The sequence below is a fragment of the Podarcis tiliguerta genome (assembly GCF_965153285.1).
Source record: "Podarcis tiliguerta genome assembly, chromosome: 12".
Classification (NCBI taxonomy): domain Eukaryota; kingdom Metazoa; phylum Chordata; class Lepidosauria; order Squamata; family Lacertidae; genus Podarcis; species Podarcis tiliguerta.
This window is the reverse complement of record NC_139545.1, coordinates 31,295,153-31,316,055: the sequence shown is the minus strand read 5'-3', so window position 1 is coordinate 31,316,055 and position 20,903 is coordinate 31,295,153. Positions and strand designations below refer to the sequence as shown.

Below are 20,903 nucleotides of genomic sequence, written 5' to 3'. Positions count from 1 at the left end.
CACTGCTGTAAATTACTGTATGTGCTGGAAAGAGACAAGCATGGAAGCTTAAGCCATTTTTATAACCTTCACTTTGCGCAGCACTGTTTTGTTGTGATATGCGTGTTGAAACCAGCTTGGCAAGTTAACAGGATTGATAAGGTGCTGTCCCATGCTTCCATACTTAGAACTGTTAGAGTTGGCATAACATCTTGGGATTGACAGATACCGCCCTTGCTCTTGTCACCAATGTTGTTTGTCCGAAGCTAGGCATGGAAAAGCTTAGTTAATTGCTATGGTTGAGAAGTAAAGGTTAACCTAACTTGATAAGATCTTATATACAAAACAATACCTTTTTAGTCAGCCTAGTACTGATGTGTAGGTGCCACACTTTGTTTAAAAAGAAATCTGGTTTTAAACTATCCAGTTATAACACATTTTGTCCTTTGTTTTTTTTAATGTGTGTAATTCAGTACCCCCGTGGCAAACTTAATTGGCCAGGATTTGGAAGCCTGCTTAAGTGCTTTGTTGTTCTTGTTTCTTCTTTAAACATTGGTAGAGTTCATTGTAGATTGCAGTTTACCTGGATCTTTGTGACGTATTTGGAGGAGTAGGGTTTGCATCAGGGCTTCTTTTTTCAACTGGAACTCACCGGAACTGAGTTCCAGCACCTCCCAGGTGGGCGCCATTGCCATTATAAGAGAACAAGGGAGGCGTCCATGGTGAGTTCTGGAACCTCTTTTTCTAGAAAGATAGCAGTGGCTTTCAGACAGCTGCAATGGGTGCAGAACTCTCCAGAAAGGTCCAAGCTTCCTGGATATCTCTAGGATGGGGATGGGGAACCTCAGGCTGGGAGCAAAATGTGGCTTCCAGAACACTCATATCAGGCCCTTGGGACTTTTCTTAGGCCACTCCCAAACTTTTCCTGCTCGGCAACCCTCTTTGAATGGTTTTGCCTGGCTGGCATGTGTGCTTGAGCTGTTGTAATGCTTTTTGCTTACCTGGATAGCAGAGGGAGGTGTGTGTGTGTAATGACATTAATTGCTCCACTCATTTTTGCCTTTGGCCCATCCCAATGCCAGCATGAAGTCCCCTAAGGTTATCCACACAACTTTTTCAGACTTGTTAACTTCTTTGAGAGTTAAATACATGAAACAGTGTGCTAGGTAGTAGTCTCTAAATGATACATGCATCCAGTTGTGTCCCTTTATTCACAGAAGGCTCCCTGATCTGGCAGAGACTTCCCTGAGGGGAAAGAGGGGAAATGATTTTTGCTTGTTCCCCTCTTCCTTCTGTAGTCCCCTCTTGCTTCCACCACCCCACAGTCTGCTCCTGACAGCTGGGGTGGTGTGGGCTTCAGGAAAGAAGGAGAACTTGTGGAAATCACCCCCCTTTCTATTCACAGAAAAATCTGCTAGTTCAAAGAGCCTTCTATCTTTGGAGGAGCGTGATTGGATACAACCCATGGTTTTAAATCTAGTTGGGGCAGTTAACACAGCTTCTTTGCCCTACTTAAGAATCCACACATGTTTACCATGCAATATGCATTAAAAATATTTTTTTAATGGAATTGTATACCTAAAATCCTTTATTTACATGGAACTTCCTACACAATATTTCTTTTAGAATATATTTGATTGAGCATTCATAACTGTTCAAATTTAAATAGAATAATGTAATCTGAAGAGAGATAAACTAAAGGACCAAATAGAAGTAGCATTAACTTCACAAAGTCTCCATATCTCTTTTATTGTTTGTTTGTTTGTTTGTTGTTTATTTATCATTTGAAGCTGTTAAATTTTCAACTACAGAACTCCTTCTGAAATTTTTATTGCCCATCTCTTAAGAGCCATTTTCTGCTTTATGGTTTTATTTCATGGCATGGTTTCTGCAGGTTACTCTCATAGGGAAAACATAGCATAATATGGGAAAAATATAAATCTGGCGATGTACTTTGATTGCACATGACAGCTCATGTTCTTATTAAGAGATGGGGAAAAGCAATATGCTTCTTCCTAGAATGTGCAAGGTTTGCACAGACTGAAGCGGAAACAGTTAATTAGAGCCATCTGATGTTTGAAAACCAAGGAAGCAAGTCAGTGGGTTTTGAGACCCTCCCCCCTCTCCTACTTTCCAATGAGCTTTGCTTCTTGATGGTTTTATAAAGCAAACTCTTGCAAGGAGGAAAAGAAGTTCACGCAACTGGGTTGTTGCTGTTGCCTTACCATTTCCTCGTATTGCAGCAATGCAGTTGAGAGAATGAAGAGGGATTTGTTACTAAAAAGGAGAAGCACTTTTCCTTTAATAGGATGATTTAAAAAGATGTCAGAAAAGGACCAAATTCGAAAGCAAAACAGAAGGAAATTGAGATACGGAAAAAATGAGTGCCTTACAATGCAGAATTGGTAGTGGAGGTGTATATACAATTCTAGGTCATGGCAATTTCAGGCTTCTGAATCTTATAGTTAATGCATTTTACATCATATTCAGGCTAGATTGCATATGTGTAGGCGAGAGTGTTTCTTTATGTTTCTCCATAGTGGATGGTCCTAGAATGGGCCTCATTCACTACAAAATACAACTAAGCACAGTAAAATGACATTAAAATGGTTATAAATTCATAAAACCCAGCACATTAATACATTTAAATGCTGCTCCATAAGCATTATGAAACACAGTCTTTGCTGCCTTCATGATGCTACTTACTGTTTAAGGGGGAAAGATATGGTCCTGCTACCAAGGCGTCCCTTTTCACAGACATGGCCAGCCTTGCTTCTGATAGTGGTGGTCTACCAAACAAGGCCCCCCAGAAAACCTAATGGATTGAGAAGATGCACATAGAAGCAGATGTTTTCCCCTACTTAAGTTTAGCTTGCATTTTCTTCTTTTTGAGATGTAGGAGCACAGAGCCTTAACTTGGTAACGATAGAATTTTCTGGTAAGTTCATTTCCTGCTTTTATAAAAGTGTTGTGTTTCTCAAACACCATGGCTTTCAGAGATATTAGCTGTAGTTCTTGCATACATGGCTCACAAGACTGAAATGTTAATCCTTGTTTAGCCAAATGAACTGGGTGTGGAACCCAACACCAGAAGAGGAGAAGCAGGGTGCCTGTAAAAGCGAGATGGAATGAAACAATACATTGCAAATTGTCATAATTAGGGTGTTTAGCCATTTGAAAACAAGAGCTTAACCTCTCTTTTGTCTGCTAAAGATTCAGAACAGCATTTTTGTAAATCATTCATTACTGCTTGCAGTGCTGCTGTATAAAAGAATAACTTCTATTGTTTTCAGCATGCCATTTCTTCCAAATCCATTTCATTCCACTTGTAAGGAAGAGGAACGAATGGGACAGGACAACATATGAAGTTACCTTCCTTTCTCCAGCTTTTTTTTTCAAATGAGTGCAGTTAACTTTAAACATATTTTCCCTCACATGCTATATTAATATGGGTCATTATTTGAAGTCCTACATTTGTGCAACAATTAAGCTGCAAGCAGGTGTTCCCTGGGGTGTAGTTTTAGCAAACAAAACAAGACTCTAGGGATTTTAATTCTCTTTTATGCCGTTAAACAAGGACATCATGCCTGACAGCATGTTTTCTCTTACAGGGGAAAGTAGACCGGTGCTCCGATCCAACATGCACAGTTGCTCTTATTGTTCAGGGAAAACTACTAACAACAGAGGCCTTGTGACCTTTCCTCCTTCAGGCCACTTTCCCCCTGCTTATTAATCACAATAGCAATAAATGCACTGTCTGGGGAAAGCATCAGATTATCCAGCTGCAAAATGTTATTGTTTTTTGCTCTTGAAAAACGCAGTCTTCCATGTGACCGGAGGACAATCTTGCGTGTAGGCAACGTACACCAAAGAGAAACAAACACACACATTTATAGTCTAGTAAGCTGCTTGTGTGGAAAGGCCCCTGTAATCTGATTTAAGAGTTGCTGATACAGGATTGAGTCATGTAAATGAATACTGGAACCTCTAGAATAACGCTTGTCTCTTTAGATCACTATCTGGTTAAAGTAATGGCTTTGTGCAGCTGCGTTTTTAAAGAGAGATGCTCATTTAACAGCAGTGCCGAAGTAGACACTGTGTTACCATCCTCGCACACAAATGTTCCCTGTCTTCCCAGAGCACAAAATTCACAGGAGGCAGTTCGTTTGTCACCTGCGATTACTGCTTCGGCTTTGCTTGGGGCCACATCATGGCATGAGTTGACTGTTTCAATTTTATTCAAGCCAGTTCACAACGACGGCGCGCAAGAAGGCCCCTGTGAACAAGTGCAGCGTTCATAATACCCATTTTCTCTCTTTTTCTCTCTTCCGTTTCCTTAGACAAATTCAGAAAATCAACCAAAGTTGCCTGAGGTGGGGACAGAGAAAAATCAGAACATGGAAAGCCAATCTTCTATGTTGGAACTTCTCAGTGATGTACCTTTCACTCTTGCACCACATGTCCTGGCAGCGCAAGACGCATGCAATGACTTCCCCAGACCGTTGCTCTCCTATGATGTCAATGACAACCTAACAAGGTTTTGGTACGATTTTACGCTTGAAAATTCTGTGCTGTGCGAATCGTAGTTGTTGAATCAAATGTACCTTCATCACTTGATGTAAAATACCGAGGCGTTGTGTTCTACGTAGCTCAACTACTTTGTGACACAATCTGAGTCATTGTCTGGTTAAGCATTGACATTTTCCATCCACTGTGATGTCCCTTACAGAGTTTGAAAGTACCTGTGCCAAACCTGGCAATTCCGTTATAATCTACAGCTTGAACTCCTCGAGCAGAGTTCCTTTTAATTCCAGATAAGCTATCCAGGTGTTGACATTAGTTCAGGGCTTTCCTTTTCAAAGGGAGACATTACATATTACAAGAGCACTTTGATTTAACAAACGGGTAAGAAGTACATGATAGTGAATAAACTGGCTCATTTTGGGAGAACAGCCTTTAAGTTCTCTAACATTAGGCACAGCTTTGTAGAAACGTTGAACAGTTCCAGATTCTATTTTACCCCTTTTATGAAATACAGAATTGTCTGCATCCACAGCTCAGAATGGGCTGCTGGTGTAGTTTTTGGGGTTTTCATACTATATTTCCTTGGGACTCAGCAGTTTTTCATTTGCTGTTTGTTTTCATCAGCACATATGTTTCTGGTTTATATCTTGATCAGCTTTTCCATTGCAAACCTCTGTACCCACTAGAGAGTGAAATCTGGGTATGTGTTTATGCGCGCGCACACACACAAAAGTTTACCACTGATCCTATAATTTATACGGGTCAAATGTAAAATTGATGGGTTGCAGTATTGGAAAAGATCAAATAGTTACATGTTTAACTATATGAGGTATCCTCTGACCCACATATTCAATTCACAGGTCTTATTCCTACTAAAGTTTAGCTGAACTTCCCTGTGCTCACTATTGTAGTGTATATGAATAATTATTGTGTGCAAGGTTCATTTATTTTCTTTTTACCAGGGATTGAGTGGAAGAGGATACATTTGTTCTGTGCCAAAAGCAAGTATTTCAAAAGGAATGTGCAACATGGTTATTTAAAAACGTGATACACATTTTTAAAATTAATATTCTGTGACTGCCTTCCCCAACCTAGTACCACCCAGGTGGTTTTGACTACGATTCCTATCAGCCCTGACTTTCAGCCATGCTGTCTGGAGGTTATCAGGCTGGGGGAAATTCCTCTGTGGGATGAATCTTCTAGATTACATTAGATACACTTAACTCCCATCAAAATCACTGGGATGCTAGTCATGCCTTAGGTTCCATTGATGTTAGGGGAACTTATTCTGGATCCACTGCTTTGCTTTTGTATTACACTAACAAATGTTAAATGTTTCCTTAATGTCTATGTGTGTTTTTCTTGAGAAAACTATGTTTGACAGATCTAGGTGTGCTGTATATTTGTATGTGTGCAATAAAAGCTAATTAAATGTGATATTCCTTTTGAAACTGGAAAATAGTGTCCTTGCATGTTCACTTCTGTAGCCGTGTTTAATCAGATGTCACAGAAGGGACCAGACATTGTTTTTAATGAATTAGAGATTTATTTAATGGTAAATGAGAGATGACTTTCTATTAATTAACTTGAGTGATAGCTTAGAAAATCTAATTTGCACTAAATTCTGTATGATGTTGCATGCATATCAGCAGAAGAACTAGATTGTGATCATATTCTAGGATATGAATAATTATTTCTAGAGGAAGGAATAAACAGTTTAAATGAGGCTGTTAGAATTTATGTCTCTTGCAAATTTGATGGCAAGGGGGTCTCAATCCTGATCATCTAGGTTGTATGTTGTACCGTTTGTTTTTTTTCTTTATTTGACATTAGCCATTATATTTTGACTAGTCCAAAAGCAATATTGCCACTACTGTTGTCCCGTTTTACTCTGTTAAAAACCACTTTGCAGTATAATCTAAAATATACTTAAAATTAGATGTAACGTACAGTACAAAACATAAGCTAATATTTCAAAATGCTTTGCATTAAATAACAGGCAGGCAGCAGGACATACTTTTATATTTGGCATTTCTTTTTTATTGTATGATTATTTTATGATTCCTGTAATAATTTACATCGAAGTAAGTTTCACAGTATATATTTTTATTGGGGCTCCAATAAAACACACAAAAGTGTTACAATGAAGGTATTTGTGTTAATATTTTGATTGTCTTTTTTATTGTGTTGATTGTTGTGAGCTACACTGGAGTGTATTGCTTTGTTGGGGCAGGTGTTAATAAAATGAAATAAATCTATACTATTAAACTGTCCCTGCAGCAGATCTTTATTGAGCTAATGAGTCCCAATTATTAATAATTGGGTACTGGAGTGTTGTGACATATTGGAGGTGTTCTGTAGCAGAGTGACAAGTGGGAGGGGCTTTGGGGCAGTTATTCTGCAACTGACAATTCCTCTGCAATGTAAATTATTTCTACATTTACATTTGTTTAGAGGAGCCGGTGAGATTGGTATATCTCAGCTAAATGACAGTTTGGTGAGTACAGTCATACCTTGGTTGTCAAACGCCTTGGTACTCGTACGTTTCGGCTCCCAAACGATCAAAACCCGAAAGTGAGTGTTCTGGTTTTTGAACGTTTTTTTGGAAGCCGAGTGTTTGATGTGGCTTCCGCTATTGTTTCACATTTAGGAAGTCGAACAGACTTCTGGAACGTATTCTGTTTGAAAACCAAGGTACGGCTATCTCTTATTTTATTTTGGCAAAAGGTGATACCCTTGCTCTGACATAAACATTACAAATCCCTTTATTTCCCTTGAAAAAGAATCTTCTTATAGATTTTTGGAAAGCATTTTAAAACAGAATCTTAACACAAGAAATAAGCTATTTATAGCTCAAGATAAACCTATGAAGGGGGGCCACTAGGGGCGCATTGGAAGATGGCTGACAATAACATCTCTCCGGCCCACACGAGGTAATTAAGAGGCTGTTATGGGAGTATGCAGCCTCCCTTGTTGCCCCAAGGATATGGGGAACACTGCCCTTGCCTCCTGTGCCCATAAATCACCCCCAGATTCGAAAGAAGGGGGTGAGGGCACTAGGCAGAATGCCCTTATGTGGACTCCGGCTCTCCTCGACACTGTCCCTGATCGCACCTCTAGCTGCAGCAGTTTGTAATAATTAATTTGGAAGAAGCAAATGCATATATTTCAAGTGAAGAAGGGGAGTGAAGACTGCTAACTGAAGGGACCTCTGTGAAAGAAGAACGACGGGTCGGAGCAACAGGAATATTTCATGGAGAAGACACATTAAAGGCTGGGTATGTCGGTAGTGGGACTGGATGGGGGGGACTTTTTTTTTCTTTTCTTCTATGTGATTAACCAAGAACCCCTCCCTATACTGGATCCGTCGGCTAACTGACCCAAACAGGATGTTTAAGGGCTGTGTGGAAATGAACTTTAACCAAAAGTATGTTTTATGGAGATCGAGTGACGCAGCAGTAAAAACAGCCACCATCTTGCCAGGCTTTGTCGAAGGATTTACAACCGGGAGGAGGAATGGATTTGTTTTCGGACTGCATTCCTGGCGAACCTCCTCAGAGGTTGGAGAAAGGCGGCAGACTTGTGAAGATTAACGACGGTAAGACTGTTTTTATTTATGGAAGTGATGATATACGGAAACCATCTGAATATGGTTCTTGGATGAAAAAAAATATCCACACAGGATTACAACTTGTTTTAACCCGCTTTGGAGAGCATCAGAGGTCACAAAGAGAAAGAAAAAATATATGAGAATAACAGGAGGAGATGTGGAAAACAATAAGAAAGGACTGGACAGTATTGTGAACATCATATGGATAGATTTGTGGACATTAAAGCAGCAGCAAGAAGATGATTGGATCCCCTTCGGAACTTGAAATATGGGTACCCCCAACAAAAATTTAAAATTTGGCTTTGTAATTTGGAATTTATGTAATTTGGTTTGATTTGATGTGATTGGTCGGTTAATAAAAAAATATTTTTTTTTAAAAAAAAGATAAACCTATGAAATGGTCAATTATGATTTTCCAGACAAACCACAATCTGCAGAAAGGATTGTTCATAGCTTAGTGATAATGGTTTGTTTCACCAAAACAAACCATTGTGCCTGATTTGGGCACAGCGCTAAACCAAGGATCTCAGTTTGCGTTTTCTGCATGTTAACAGAGAGGAACAAAGCAGGCATGATAGGCATATTAACTATGGTTTACCTTGATGTGCAAATAAGGATATATCTATTTGATAGACTACAGAGTGTTTGATGGCCAGTCTGTTGGCAACACAGAAGCCAATGGAACCTTATAAGTGAAGGAGATGGAAATCAGTCTGAATGTTTACATGAGAAATGGAACATGGAGCATGCAGTTTCAAGCTACATCATTCTCTTGTGTGGCTTCTACTGATTTCAGTTGAGCTTTCTTAGTGTATTGTGTGTTTATGTGGTCTGCCTGTCACCTTTTGTAAATTAGTGACTACAGCAAAGGTAAAGGGACCATATAATTCAGATATACTCTATGAATAACTGCAAAGAAAGCATCTAAGAAAGCTTTAAAGAACCATAATAAAGAGCAGGAAACATCCATGAAGGTAAAATGTGTATCTCAAAAAACATTCTTTGGCAATATCTCATGGCTGATCATTCTTTTATGTGTTTCTCTATCTGCTTGCATCTGAGGGCTAAAACTAGATTTGTCCCTAGGGATCTGACACTGTGAGTAGAAGGGTTTGGGGGAGGAAGTTTGGGATGGCAAGGGAGAGAAATGTTCAATCACAAGTTGGCAAAAATGAAAATAATTATATTCGCCAGGCTATAAATGAGTCTTCAAAAGACTCTACGTCTTGGAAGAGCTGGTAAACTCCTTGACAGGCCTGCACTTGATTAAAAATTATGGGGATGCTCAACACGTCTTTGTTCTTAGGACCCAATACTCAAGGTGGAGAATATATCATGATCTTGACACAGTTGGAGAGAGTTTCGTTTCACCTGAGATCTGAAAATTCCTGTGTAAAACACATGGGTGTTCAAATTCTTTGTGCTTTTATTGTGAATTGAAAGATGGTTCAACTCTTTCATCAAGTGTATCTGACTTTTCGGTTCAGGGTGGAACTTTTCAAAATAATCACTAAACTTCAGAAGTGGGTAGACACAATACAGATTGTAGCAAGGTCATGTATTCCAAGGGCTTGGAAGCCCAACTTCCTGAGATCCTGGATCAAGAGATTCTGGGAACTGGGAGCTTCTGGCACTAAACTTCCACTGAACTATGGCTCTCCCCAAGGTCATGTGCAAAGCAGAGCCATCGTTTGTTCTCTGGAATGATTTTATATGCATGCAGTTGTTTTGACCCATTTTCTGTTTAAATCTAAAACATTCTATAAAAGTAAAGTCTATAAAAAGTTTTTTTTAAAGTGTATGTGATGACATAATAACCTTTTCTTTTGTGGAGGGGGATCTTTTGGATTATCTCACCTCTGTTATTGTTTGTTTCCAACGCAATACGGTTGTAACCCAATACCCAGCTCTTGTTACCAGTGAGGCTGGGTGGAATTACACTTCATCCTACAGCAACGGAGCCTATAGCTATGGCAGTAAACAAACTGGCTGCCCTGAGAGTAAAATTGGTTTGGCAACATGCATAAACACGCACAGGCATAAAAGATTAGTTATACCAATGTCACTGCCGCTCTGATGGCCTAATGTCATAGAACAAGGGTGGGGAACCTCAAGCCTGGAAGCCAAATCCAGACTTCCAGACTTCTCTGTCTGGTCCATGGTACTCTCTCCAAGCCACGCCCTCTTTGGCCTTGCTCTGTGTCTTCCTTGAGTGCTGTTGCCTGGCACCTGAACCGTGAGAATACCTCTTTCTTACCTAGACTGAGAGCTATGGGTGCGTAGAAACCTCTGGTCTTTGCACAGCTAAAATGTATCTCATGTCTGTTGCTGTACCTGGCCCTGGCTACACCTCCTTTTGCTTGTGGTCACAGCCACTATTCGCCACTACTGGCCTATGGAAGGTTGTCCTTGAGGAAATGCAGCCCTCTGGCTGAAAAGGGTTTCCCATCCCTGTCACAGAGTGTTACTTGAGTGAGTTGGCCTCTCTAGGTTCCACCCTTAACGCTCTTTAATTCCACTCAGTTTTGCATTCTAGAGCAGTTGAGTGCAAATGTGGCTGCTATGGTGGTGGCGATTATTACCCACAACTGTAATTGAGCCATGCCAAGACACATTCCGATGCAGATACGCTGTCCTAGGTTAGCATGATAGAGTATATAGCAACAGAATTGTGTTTGAATAAGTGCTGCAGTGCTTCGTCTCCATTCTGTAAACAGTGTTAACTGGGTATCTTGGAATTGTAATGGAAACCACTTGAAGGTGCCCAGGAGAATAAGAGCAATTTCTGTGTTGAGCCAGTACTGACTGAAGTGTCTGGAAGCAGACTTGTAAGAAAGCTGTTATATGTTTCCAGATGACTACAGGAAACTCCCAGAAGAATGGGAAAATTCTAGTTTCTGACCACTTCCTACATAGCAAACCATGAGTGAATCAGAAGTTGTCCCCACAAAAATACACACCATGGCTTGTTTCTCCAAAGCTTGGTTTGTTTTCTGGCTGCTCATGCCTTTGAAACTTGGTGAGCCTATGGGGTGAGGTCGTTTGGATTTAAAACTACTTCTAGTGGTCTTGCCATGTCCATTTGGTACTAAAAAGGCCCTGGCCACCAAACTGTCAAAGTCATACGGTGACAACTCACTTCGTGCTGCTGGGCCAGGAGTTGTGCCACCCGTTTTAGCTGCTTATTTGCCAACAATACTGCTCATAGGATTGTGCTGCTGTTCCATAAAACTAAAGAAATAATTAATGATTCTCTGAAAGCCAAGAAAGCAAGCTGTTCAAAACATATTGCAGGCTTTTCGACCAAGCCGTTGGGTCATCTCCTTGGGTAGATTTGGAGACTTTCCGGCTTCCCTGCTCTAGAGATAAAACAGTATTTGACAGCCCTGCATTCCAGGCTTATTATGACTTGAATGAATTAAGAACAATAGATTTCAGTTGTAACTCACTTCCAAGTATTTATGCTTAGATGTGCAGCCTCGGGCTGCAACATTCCCCCTACAAGTTAACTTTCTCGTTATTACTAAAAACAAATAAAATTCCATAACACTTTGTTGTAGATGTATCTAGCAAATGAATGCTGTGACTTATTGGGATGGTTCAGCCAAAACAAGAAACTAGTTCCCATTCTGAGAACAAGCCTTGGGATTCTGTGCTTCCTTCTCTTTTGTGCCTCAGAGAAGATTAAGCACTGCCACTTCAAAGAAGCCTTAGCTCCCTGTAATGTGCAAATAACTGTGGTTTGTTTAAACCAAAAATTGGGATTGTGACCCTCCAGTTGTTGGACTACAACTCCCATAATTCTTGACCAATGTCCGGGGCTTGATAGGGAATCCCAAAACGGGAGGGCATGGTGTTGTCAATAGGGTGTAGGGTGTTGGACCAGGACCTCAGAGACTAGGGTTCAAATCCCCACTCATCCATGAAGCTCACTTGGGCCCATCACTACCCAGCATGAGGATACAACACGGAGGAGGAGTGATGGATTAGAAATGTAATATAATAATGAAATATGGTTGTCTCCAATCTCTTGAACACAAAAGAGGAGTAGAGAGAGAGAGAATCTGAGGCTCCTTGCAGCTTGCTCATGTAGCAGGAAACCACAGTTTCCCATCCAGTTTCAATGTCTCCTATTACTTCTGAACATAATGAAGCGTCCTATAGTGTAATCCATATTTGCACTGTTAATTTAGGGAATTCTCTCATAGTAAGATACTGTTTGCCCTTCTAAATAATATACTGAAGCAGATGGACGGCTAGGTTTTCTATTCCCAGTATTTATGATGGCCACTTACATGGTGGGCTTAGTTTTACAGAAAAGAAAGATTACGCATAGCACAAAAGAAAATGGCTGTGAAGGTTTCCGTCATGTGAAGATTTAATTTCAAGAAGAGCTAAAAGGCCTGGTATTCACAGCTTATTAGAGCATCTGGAGATGTGGGCGGTAGCTAAGAGAGAGAGGCTCAGATATCCTAGATGTAGGCAGCAGCTGCAGTACAGATGAAAAAGAGAACTTGGTTCAGCCACCAACTCCGTTTAGTTTTATTTGTTACAGAGATAAAATAAATGCTTGAGATCAAAGATCCCATTTAGAAGCCTGTCTTCCTAAGTCACTCACCACATACACACAACTCACAGGACATTAAAAAGCTATTTACATGCAAACAGCAAAAACATGTGGAAAAAATCTCACCAGAGAACATTTGTGGATTTCTTTCATAATAGTTTTCCTGTAAATTATTCCATGTATTTGATTGTATACATAAGCCAAAATTGAACTTTAAAAAGATGCCTGAATGGTGTAACATCAAATCTGTCTTTGCTGAAAGCTATGTGTCCCCCTCCTTTCCTGCCTAGTTGTCCCCCAGATTCAAGAAATACTGTATTTTTTGCTCTATAAGACTCACTTTTTCCCTCCTAAAAAGTAAGGGGAAATGCGTGTGCGTCTTATGGAGCGAATGCAGGCTGCGCAGCTATCCCAGAAGCCAGAATAGCAAGAGGGATTGCTGCTTTCACTGTGCAGCGACCCCTCTTGCTGTTCTGGCTTCTGAGATTCAGAATATTTTTTTTCTTGTTTTCCTCCTCCAAAAACTAGGTGCGTCTTATGGTCTGGTGCGTGTTATAGAGCGAAAAATACGGTAAATAAACTGAAGGACGGAGAAGTTAAAAGTAGGATGAGCAAGAGTGTGAGGGAATTCCACTTTTAAGAAGTGTGCAGCTCAAAGAAGACAGGGTTTCCCCCCTTACAATTGCCCCACACCAAATCATAGCAATTTGGCCACCTGGTTAATACAGGAAGTTGTTTATTCTAATGATACTCTGGTGCAGCAACGTTAATTCCTCTTTCTCAAAGATCTGTGAGATGGATTTGACATTATCAGTTCATTCCTTCCATCCATCATACTACTTGTTACTGATAGTCTGTTTCTAAAACTTCGTATGGAAGCCTTTTGTTAAACTCTGCTCCAGTTCTTTGTTTGGTTACCTTATTTTATTTTATCTCCTTAGTCATTTTTAGAAGATATTAAGCTCTTTTTTGTTGTTGGTTTTTAATCTTGATTAAATTGTGGAGCTTGGTACTTTCCAACAGAGCTGTATTGCAGATATAAAATATGCCATCAGAAGAAAAATGCTGGATTTTTAATGCACCATGAATTTGCAGAAGAATTTGTGTATCTTTTGCCAAAACCTGATGTCAGATACAGCCATATAATTAGGCCTAAAATCTTGACAACTGTATTTAAACCTCCTGAAAGTTAAGACTGTCCTGCTGCTCACCAAGTTAATTTAGTATTATAATATTTAACTGGGAAGTGCCTGACTTTGCTTTTATGCATATGATTACAAGCTTTGCAACAATGATATTAGAAAATATTCTCCCGAACACCAGAAGATTGAAAGGAAAATGAAGCAAGCAGAACAACAGTCTTGCTCAGAGGTTAAAAGGGGAATATTTAAAAATCTTGCAATCATCTATATTTTAATGTGAGATGAATATATTGTTCTCTTGAAATCCTGTTTTTCCATTTTAAGTACAGATGCTGAATATGTTTTATACAGCACAATCAATACAAAGTTATTAGAGCTGAGATTTTTCCATAAAAAACTCTACAAAATTAAGATGAGGCTGAATTTTAAATCTTTTTCTACCTTCACATATTTGATTAAAATATTCCATTAACTGAGCAAAAGCAGTCAGTTAATGGAATAGCAGGAGGTGTTTTTGCTTTTTTTTATTTCCTTGGATATTCCATCTCACTATTTTCCTTTGATTAAATATGTGTTCCTACAGAACACCTTTTGATTCCACATTATTTTTACTTGCATTTCACATGTAAGGGGCATCTATTTGTGATTTGCAGCTTATGTCCTTACACATCATGCAGTACAATGGGACTTACTCTCTAGTAGGTATGGTTAGGATTGAACCCATTCTCATTCATTAAATTCACTCAGATCCTTTACAATGTTTTAGTTGTTTATTTTCCAAGCAAGGTCAAGATCCTTACTGTATCTTGGTCAAGAAACTGAGATGAGGTGCTGTGCTGTGACATAATTTCTGAGTTATCTCTTGGTTTGTTTTCAAAGGCAAGGAGAAAAAAAGATGGGAAACAGGAAAGTGGGGAACGGAGGGGGTGGGAACAGAAGAAAGATAAGAGATGGAGGATTGGACCAACCCAAAGTCTACTTCCAAGACTACTGATCTAAAGCAGGTTGTTCGGCTGGGTTTCATTATGGTGCCTTTTAACCCGGTAATTATTCCTGCTGGACCAAACTTGCCAGTAAAATGGCAAGGTATGAAACCAGGGGATGGAATGTTGTGTGGGATCTGTTCCCTTGGGCTTTCACTGATGGAACAGGCTTGCCTGCCCTGCCCAGATCTCCAGCAGCAACGAGAAAGGCGCCATTCAAACAGGTGAGTGCTCTCACAATGCCCTTGGGAATGTGTGTTCTCTGCGGTTCAGTAAAACGCTTGTGTCCGGCATTCAAAGACATCATAAAAGAATGGGAGTATTTTAGGTGTAGAATGCCCTGCGGGCTTTTTGGTATATTTAAATGGTTGCTAAAGAACAGAGAGGGTTTTATTCAGCCCAAGATAGATGAATTAATGGTTAACAGCCCAACTTGAAACATTGTTGAGTGGTGGAACTGTCTTTGATTATTATCACATTTTTTTACAGGGGGGTATCTTATCATTATTACTACCCTGTGAGAGAAGTCTAAATCAAGGATGGGAAATCTCTGTTCTTCCTGAGACGTTGGACTCCAACTCCCATCAGCCCCAGCTACCATGGCCAGTGGTCAGAAAAGGTGGGAATTGTAGTCCCTGGAGTGAACCAACTTCCCACTCCAAAGGCTAAGTGACAGGGTCTGATTGAAGCTTTGTGGCAAAATTTGATTCTGGGTTTCTCTGGTACTAGTCTAGCAGGTCACAACCACACCACACTCTGGACAGATCCACACTATATATTTACAGCTCATCTGGCGCACAATTAAAGCGCATAACTTCCCCCAAAGAATCCCAGGAACTGTGGTTTGTTAAAGGTGTTGGAAATTGTACCACTGTGAGGGGGAAATTGCAGAATTCATTCTTTTGAAATGTTTCTTGGGTGTACTTTAAATATATGGTGTGGATCTGCCTTGGCTTGCAAGGTTTATTCTGGCAGGCTTTGGAAGAGAGTCATTTCTTACAATACAAAACCTACAGGTAGGATGCAAAGAACTTTGGACAGTATTTTGAGAGAAATATTATGACCTCCAGGCTCTATTTTTCAGTCTCAGCTTCTGACCTGCAGTATCTTTCCTGGGATTATAATACTGGCCCACCTCACATGGTTGTTGTAATGATAATAGAACGAGGTACATGAAATTCTGTGAACACTTGAAATGCACTTTATAAATCCTAAGGTTGTCAAGGCCAAGGGAGAGATCTTTTTGCTCGTCACAGCGCTGTGCTCCTTCTGAACTTTGATTTACAACAGAGGTTCTTGAACTGTTATCCACGGAAAGGGTGCGGAATAGTTAAACATATCTGTACTTGGCCCTCTGATTTATTTATTTATTTATCCTGGCAAGAATGATCAGTTTTGCAGAATTTGGCTCCCCAAATCAGCATTTGCTTTCTCGTGCAGTGGATGTGCTAAGGTTATTAAAATTTTGAATTAGTTGCTATAGATTTTTTTTTTAAAAAAAGAAGTTTGAGTGGTCCATCAAATGGTCCCACCCCCAAGCAATGTTCAAATGATCCACAAAAAAGACAAATTTGAGAACCACAAATGTATAGCATTTTTACCTTACCCCTTTCTCCATGATCTTCAGAGAGCCATACTTGATTCCCTTCCCATTCCCCATTTATTTTTTATTTTTCGTTACCTAGGTAGACTTGCTTAAGGCCACCCAGTGAATTCGAGCCCCAGTCCTGGTCTAAAACTGCAGACGTATGTGAGTTTCATAGGCAGATCAAACTGTTTCTGCGTTTTCCTTTGTCCTCTGCTGCCTGGATACCACAAGAGCTATTTGTACAGCAATTTTAAGTGTGTCACACCTTTGTTAATGAAAGTGTGTCTGTTCTCGCTTGTTCTGCGTCAGGTGGACCAGAGCTTAGGTTCCTGCCCTCTGCAGAGAGTTTTCTGACATCTGATTTAAAGGAATGTGTAAATTGCCTCATGTGGTTAAGTCAGTAGGTAATCTATTTTATTGTACCTAGTTAATGCCTAATTCCAAACTGTAAAGGCAAAATGAAGTGTTTGAGGGAGAGAAATACTATAAAAGGAAATAGAACTTTAGAACCTTCTAGGCTTTAGTGTGCCAGCTAATGCATCCATCCACCTTGAGTGATTTTCCTAGCTGTTATGTGTCCTTGAACTGAAATAGCACTTACTGCCTGCCCTAAAGGAGGATGGAGTTGTGGGTAGCTAGATACCATTGTCCTTTGCATGGCTGGAATGTAGCCTACTGCGCACAGATAAGAGTCACATCCGTTGCTCCGCCTAGTTTTGCTTCTGGGCCCACCCACTATTTTGCATATCATAGAATCATAGAGTTGGAAGAGACCACAAGGGCCATCGAGTCCAACCCCTTGCCAAGCAGGAAACACCATCAGAGCACGCCTGACATATGGTTGTCAAGCCTCTGCTTAAAGACCTCCTAAGAAGGAGACTCCACCACACTCCTTGGCAGCAAATTCCACTGTCGAACGGCTCTTACTGTCAGGAAGTTCTTCCAAATGTTTAGGTGGAATCTTCTTTATAAATCCCCACCCACCACTGGCTTGCAGCTCCCAGAGTTTTGCCCACAATGCAATGTGGCCATACAGCTGAAAAACGGTATCCTACCCCCTTTTTAATATAAATCATAGGTGCAGCAATTATAGTTTCCGGATCCAAATGTTCGTTCATTTCAAATCTCTAAAAAACACTTTAGGAACCTAAATTACAGTTCCACAGCACTATCCCTGTTCAAAGTGCTTAATAGCCACCTTAATTATTGTTTCAACACCAGAGAAAAGATGCACTAGATTCAGAAGACTGGATGGCAGGATTCTACATTGTAGGACCATGAATTCTACATGTGTAGAATTGTTTCCCGTGATTAAAGAATTTAAATTAACATTTCCAGTCAAAAATAATTTATTTTAAATGCCGTTCTCTGGTATTTCTGACTTTTAAAGTGGGCGGTATTGATTATGCATTATTGCAACAAAGAACACTGAGCTCATTGAAGTGCATCAAAAAAGGAGGATGTTTTATGTAATGGTCAAGGATCTTGTTCCAAGCAAGAGACATAACTCATTTCAAGGCCAGTGTCTGCTGCTCTTTAAATACCATGACTAAGGCCAATGAACATCATGTAAATAAAGCATCACTGCAAACTGGATCAGGTAATTGCCCCGTTTTACCATCAAGCATTTTTAAAATTTAAGGGTGTTTTGTTCTGTTTTTACAAAGTAGCCCTCAAAGAAGGGCGTTCGAATTTTCCGCGTCTGTGTCGTGACATAATATTGGCTTGCATCTGCTCTTCCATTATTTTAAGATTTGTGTGGAAGAACATCCAAGAAGCAGAGGGTCAAAAGATGGAAATCATCCAAGGACTGTAGGCAAGCAAAGGGGAAGCGACATGATAGAAGTCTATGACATCATGCATACTGTGGAGGAAAGTAAGTTTTCCTTCTTTTCTCATAATATTAGAACTTGGGGTCACCCAATGAAGCTGAGCATTGGAAACTTCAGGGCAGACAAAAGAACTTCTTCACACTTTGCGTAGTTGAACTTCAGTCTGCTACCACAAGATGTAGTGATGGCCAACTTGGATGGTTTTAAAAGGCAAATTCATGGAGGATTCAACTAGGAGCAGCTGTAAATCATGATGTCTGAATTATAGTATGCTTCTGTGCATCAGTTCCTGGAGATACGAGTACTGTTTGCTCAATGTCCTGCTTGTGGCCTTTTTCATTAGGCATCTGGTTTGCCACTGTGAAGACTGAATACTGTATTAGATAGACCTCTGGCACAGCTCTTGTTATGATCACATCTGATGCATATGTTCCCCTTATGTACTCTATGCAGCTGAACTATTATGCTTGGGCAACCAGAAATTTCTTCTTAGAACAGGGATAGCCGTTGTGGTGTCCGTCAGATGTTGGGAGCTACAACTCCTCCATCCTTGACTATTAGCCATGCTGCCTAGGGCTTATGGGAGTTGTAGTCCCAAACACTTAGAGAGCAACATGTTGTCTCTAGGACTGACAAAATGGGAAGGGCTACCAGTCTTAATGGGACACGGGTGGCGCTGTGGGTTAAACCACAGAGCCTAGGACTTGCCGATCAGAAGGTTGGCGGTTTGAATACCCGTGATGGGGTGAGCTCCCGTTGCTTGGTCCCTGCTCCTGCCAACCTAGCAGTTCGAAAGCACATCATAGTGCAAGTAGATAAATAGGTACTGCTTTGGCGGGAAGGTAAACGGCGTTTCCGTGCGCTGCTCTGGTTCGCCAGAAGCGGCTTAGTCATGCTGGCCACATGACCCGGAAGATGTACGCTGGCTCCCTTGGCCAATAAAGCGAGATGAGCGCCGCAACCCCAGAGTTGGCCACGACTGGACCTAATGGCCAGGGGTCCCTTTACCTTTGCCTTACCAGTCTTAACCCCTCAGTTCCTTGAAGAAGATGCTTCTAACATAAGCTACTGTTCAATAGCAAATGACACTTTATTATAGTGGGGAACGTACGATTAAAATGTGACTGCAATTTTTAAAATCTATAAATAGACAATAAAGAACTTGCAAACATGCATAACTTGAAAACTCCAGTTGGCAGATGTGTACTATCCATGTGTGATTGTACAAAGGGTGCTCAAAGAACAGTTGCAGGTTAATTATGTGCATTGGCCTGCAGAAATTTATTAAATTAAGCATATTCAAGGAAGATGGGTTTGGCAGTGGCTAACAGCCATTAGCTAAATTTCACGTTGGCAATATAAATTCACCTTTAAATATTCCTTATGTATTTGCCAATCCATTGTAGTGTTAATCCATGTAATGTAATCAATCAAACTCTTTAAATTCTGATTTCCGATTACACTAGGCCTTAGTCCAAATGATGTTGCAAGGAACTGATGTGCTTCAGTGTGTTGCTCATGAGAGAAGTGACACGGCTCTATTAACTGAGATCACAACGAGGAAGTGATTTGGAAGGAAGATTCCATAATGCCTTTTCTTACAAAGGATGCAGTTGAAAGAAGTGCCAAGATTCCTTAACCTGGTTCACTACCTCAGAACAAGTCTCCTCAGTGTAGTTCTAATAGTTCCTCACCTAATTTAGCTGCAAGAGCCTCACTTTGAGGGCTCTAGAGAAGGTGAAGCAAACTCTGAGGGGATGACATATATTAATTTTATGTAGAGATAGACAAATCTACTTGTTAAGATCAACTGATTCGTTTCCCCTGGGTCTAGAAGAGCAAATACTACTGAGAAGTGGCAATCTAATCTTGTTAGTACTGTTCTATTTTAGGAGGCTCTCTGATGTATCCCGGGAACTTTGCAGTCTACTAGGCTCTTTATATAATTCTGTTTGATTAGAGCAACAGAAGTAGTCCAAAAACGGAACCTGAAACAGTTCACTTACTCCTTGAGTGCTTGTACTTTTACTCTAAAAATAAATAAATTTTTTTTTTGCCGTTTCTGTTCAAGTAGCCTTGTAATTCAGATGAATCCTGTTTGAGCTTTTATTGAGAGTTGGGCTGTTTATTTACATGCATACACGGGAGGCAAGGTCTCCCCAGGGTCCCCTGTGATAGTCAGAACACTCTTAAGTGTGATTTTAATTTGCATGTCCACATATCCTGCATTCCCCTAGGCCTGCAGACAGGAAAATGCAAACACAACTCAGTGGCGGGTGGGTGCGGTTTCAGCTTGTGACAATGAGCCCTGCGTCTCTATTGCCAACTTCACAACAATAATGGCAATCATGGTGGGGATCGTATACCATGACTGCAGAGTCTGGTTGTTAGGACAAGTTGTGAAGCTTTCTGACTATACACACAGAGGGAGGAATCGTATTTCTGATTCCTACCCTATTTACTCCAAGTAAGTGTGAACTTGCAGACATCAGTCAAGGTGGCTTCAATTATATATAACTGTGTCACTTTGCAGCAATTGCATGTCAATAGATCTGCATGTACTTCCTGTACACAGGAATGCAAATAACTGTGAGCCTGAGAGTGGCAACATGTTACAGGCACTGGCGGAGGAAGAGGAGTGCGGGGAGAGCGCCCCACCCCCGGCAGCGTGATCCCCA

General features: G+C 40.5%; 1 protein-coding gene and 1 long non-coding RNA gene across 11 annotated transcripts in view; one reads left to right on the top strand and one right to left on the bottom strand.

Annotated features, from left to right (window-relative positions):
• Nucleotides 1-6,776, top strand: part of UMAD1 (UBAP1-MVB12-associated (UMA) domain containing 1) — a 38,665-nt gene extending 31,889 nt beyond the window's left edge. For 5 of the 10 annotated variants that reach the window (XR_014503546.1, XR_014503547.1, XR_014503548.1 and 2 more), the window contains exons 5-6: nt 4,320-5,413; nt 5,871-6,776. Coding sequence is in view for 5 of the 10 variants with exons in the window: in XM_083405540.1 (XP_083261666.1) it covers nt 4,320-4,565 (246 nt within the window). In the remaining 5 variants the exon portion in view is untranslated. Of the gene's footprint in view, nt 1-4,319 lie in introns of all 10 variants that reach the window. The other 5 variants (XM_083405540.1, XM_083405538.1, XM_083405539.1 and 2 more) reach the window with 1 other exon arrangement.
• Nucleotides 5,860-11,415, bottom strand: LOC310660652. The gene is made up of 2 exons (XR_014503576.1): nt 8,504-11,415; nt 5,860-7,367 (listed from the first exon to the last, which is right to left on the bottom strand). It is a non-coding gene; the product is annotated as an uncharacterized lncRNA (long non-coding RNA).
• Nucleotides 11,416-20,903: the final 9,488 nt, after the last annotated feature.